The following is a 2,629-nucleotide window of genomic DNA, read 5'->3' on the forward strand; positions in this document are numbered from 1 at the left end:
TGAACAATGATGCTATATGTGCTCTGTATACGATGAAAATATTCTTCTTTCTTTGTGGTCAAAACTACGTGGTGAAAATAAAGATGTATATGCCCATCATGCCAGAGAGGCAGGATATATGAAAATAAACTCCCGTCATTTTTGTCTGTTGATGATGTAATTGGAACTTGGAAGCATCTGAAGTCAAACCCTAATTCTCATTTCTCACATCATACCCAAAAAGTTGAGCAACCAAAAATAAAAAATAAAATAAAGTGGAGCATAAAGTACAAACAGTTGAAGCTCTTAGCATAGAGTACTGCTTTTATTATTTCTATCTAGTACATTTGCTGATTTAAGGTTACATATATAGTTACACTTTTTTATGCTCTTCTAAAAACTTTCTACTGAGGCTAGAAATTGATTAAAACCTATACAGTCCAAAGCCTAACAAGTAACAACCTGAAAATAGAAAAAAGAACCAAAACTGCCAATATTTGTTTTGAAGAAATATATCCTTCATTATTTCTTCAAGATTATATTTCCTCAAAACAAATGAGAAGTTCTACTCAAAGCCATTCCATGCCTCTTCCAATTCCCATTAGCTCTTCTTGTGTTTGTACATTAGAATCATCAAAGAGCCAATTTTCCAGCAAAGTTAAGGGTACTTCCGTCTCCAAATTTTGTTTGCTAATTCCTTCTTGGAATAAAAATCCATTTTCATCCTTGAAATTTGGCAAATATTGTTTATTGCTTTCGACTTGGAAAATTCCAGCATTCTCAGGTGTGAAAGCAACAACCTCGTCCGCCGACATGGACTGAGAAACATCAGAATTATAGGATGAATTGAAGCTAAAGAGTGAGTCTAATCCCTCTGGTGTTGGTGCATTCATGGTCCCTTCACTAGGACTAGAACTCGAACTCGTCCCGATTGATAAATTGTTGAAAGAACACTGGCTAGTGGTTGAGTTATTAGATATGCTTTGAGATGATTTAGGGGAATTTTTCATCCAATTTTGAAGCAATCGAGAGATGTTATCGGCACTAGATGCATAGGTATTAGTAGATGTTTGGACAGGAAAAGAATTAGTACTAGGATTAATATTTGGTGAGAAATCAGTGGTTATTTTGTTAAGGGATAAAGCATCAGAAAGAGCTTGTTTAGCTGTGTGGATGTCTGTTTGAAGTCTCCTCTCCCACTGTCCTTTTGAGATTGATTGAGATGATGATGATGATGATTTTTCCTTATGATCATGACCTTGAATCTTAAGCTTCTTTTGCAAATGAGTATTCCAGTAATTTTTTATGTCATTGTCTGTTCTTTGTGGAAGATATGAAGCTATGGCTGCCCATCTATATCAACAAGAACCAAAAAAAAAAAGAGACAAGAGTTAGATAAATGATATAAGATCCAACCATACCTGCTGGAAAATTGAACAAGTAAATATCTCTATTGAGATTTTGTAAAAATTGATGGATTCAACTTAATTTAAAGATACTTAACATTGAATTTATTGTTTATAAATATATGTTCAAATTTAGTAATTGTCAAAATTATAGTGGTTTTTTCTCTTATACGCATATATGTTTCGTGTCAATATATGTATGTTCCTTGTCAAAAATATTGAGCTCAATTCCGTCTGCCCTAGACTTTAGCCCTAGAAACCAAAAAAGAAAAACAAGAATTTGTTTAAATTCTTGTTTAGAGATTGATTTAGTACCTGTTGCCAAGAAGAGCTTGTAGGTGAATAATCATTTTCTCTTCATGCTCGGTAAAGTTGCCACGCTTGATGCCTGGACGCAGATAGTTAGTCCATCTAAGTCTGCAACTCTTGCTGCATCTAAGCAATCCTGAAAAACCAAGACAAAGATTTTATTTTTTTTAACAAAAGGTTGTGAGTAAAAAGTTGATCTAATTAATGAGATTGATGTATTCATTCAAGAAGGAGGTGATAGAGCTGCAGAATATTAACTACACATATTTAATGATTTTAACCAACCCCAAAATCTCAGAAAAAGAAAAAACTTTAAAAAAAAAAATGGAAGGGGTGAAAAAAAAGAACTAAGATTAGGATGTTTACCAGTATTAGTAGGAACAGCTCTCCAGTTGCCAGGACCATGTTCTTGAATATATGATACCAAAATGATATCTTCTTCTGGTGTCCATGGTCCTTTTTTCACACCAATTTTATCACAACAAGGTGGCCTTCCCATTTTATTAGAAGTCTTTTTGAGGAGTTCAAGTGTGAAAACAAATAAAGTACTTAGCTTTATTTGTTTATCTAACTAGCTCTTCTTGTGATATGAAAGAAATGTTGAGACAATATATAGCATCTAAGACAAAGGGGGTTCTTGTCTATATATATACATGATTTGAGAAGAGAGAGAGAAGGGAGAAAAGACCCAGGTGATGTTTACGCTGACCAAAGATGAAGAGGTGAAAGGGTTATCCCCAACAAAAAGAGTCAAAATGACAGCAATTAGCATTTACTCATTTGTTTGCAAAAAGTCAGCTCTTTGTTTATGCTTTTAATTAATTTAATCCTTAATTTCTTTTATCTTTTTCCATCTCACAAAACCGCGTGACATTCAATATCCAGTTTCTCAATACTACTATTTATCATCTTGAAATCTGAATGGACCTTTACAT

The 2,629-nt window shown here is 33.5% G+C and overlaps 1 protein-coding gene across 1 annotated transcript; it reads right to left on the bottom strand.

Annotated features, from left to right (window-relative positions):
* Nucleotides 1-264: 264 nt before the first annotated feature.
* On the bottom strand, nt 265-2,394 carry LOC107776659 (myb-related protein 306). Its single transcript, XM_016596567.2, has 3 exons — nt 2,061-2,394; nt 1,701-1,830; nt 265-1,332 (listed from the first exon to the last, which is right to left on the bottom strand). The coding sequence occupies exons 1-3, from the start codon at nt 2,191-2,193 to the stop codon at nt 549-551; spliced, it is 1,047 nt and encodes a 348-aa protein (XP_016452053.1). The 5' UTR covers nt 2,194-2,394; the 3' UTR covers nt 265-548.
* Nucleotides 2,395-2,629: the final 235 nt, after the last annotated feature.

The sequence above is a fragment of the Nicotiana tabacum genome, chromosome 20 (genome assembly GCF_000715075.1).
Source record: "Nicotiana tabacum cultivar K326 chromosome 20, ASM71507v2, whole genome shotgun sequence".
NCBI lineage: Eukaryota > Viridiplantae > Streptophyta > Magnoliopsida > Solanales > Solanaceae > Nicotiana > Nicotiana tabacum.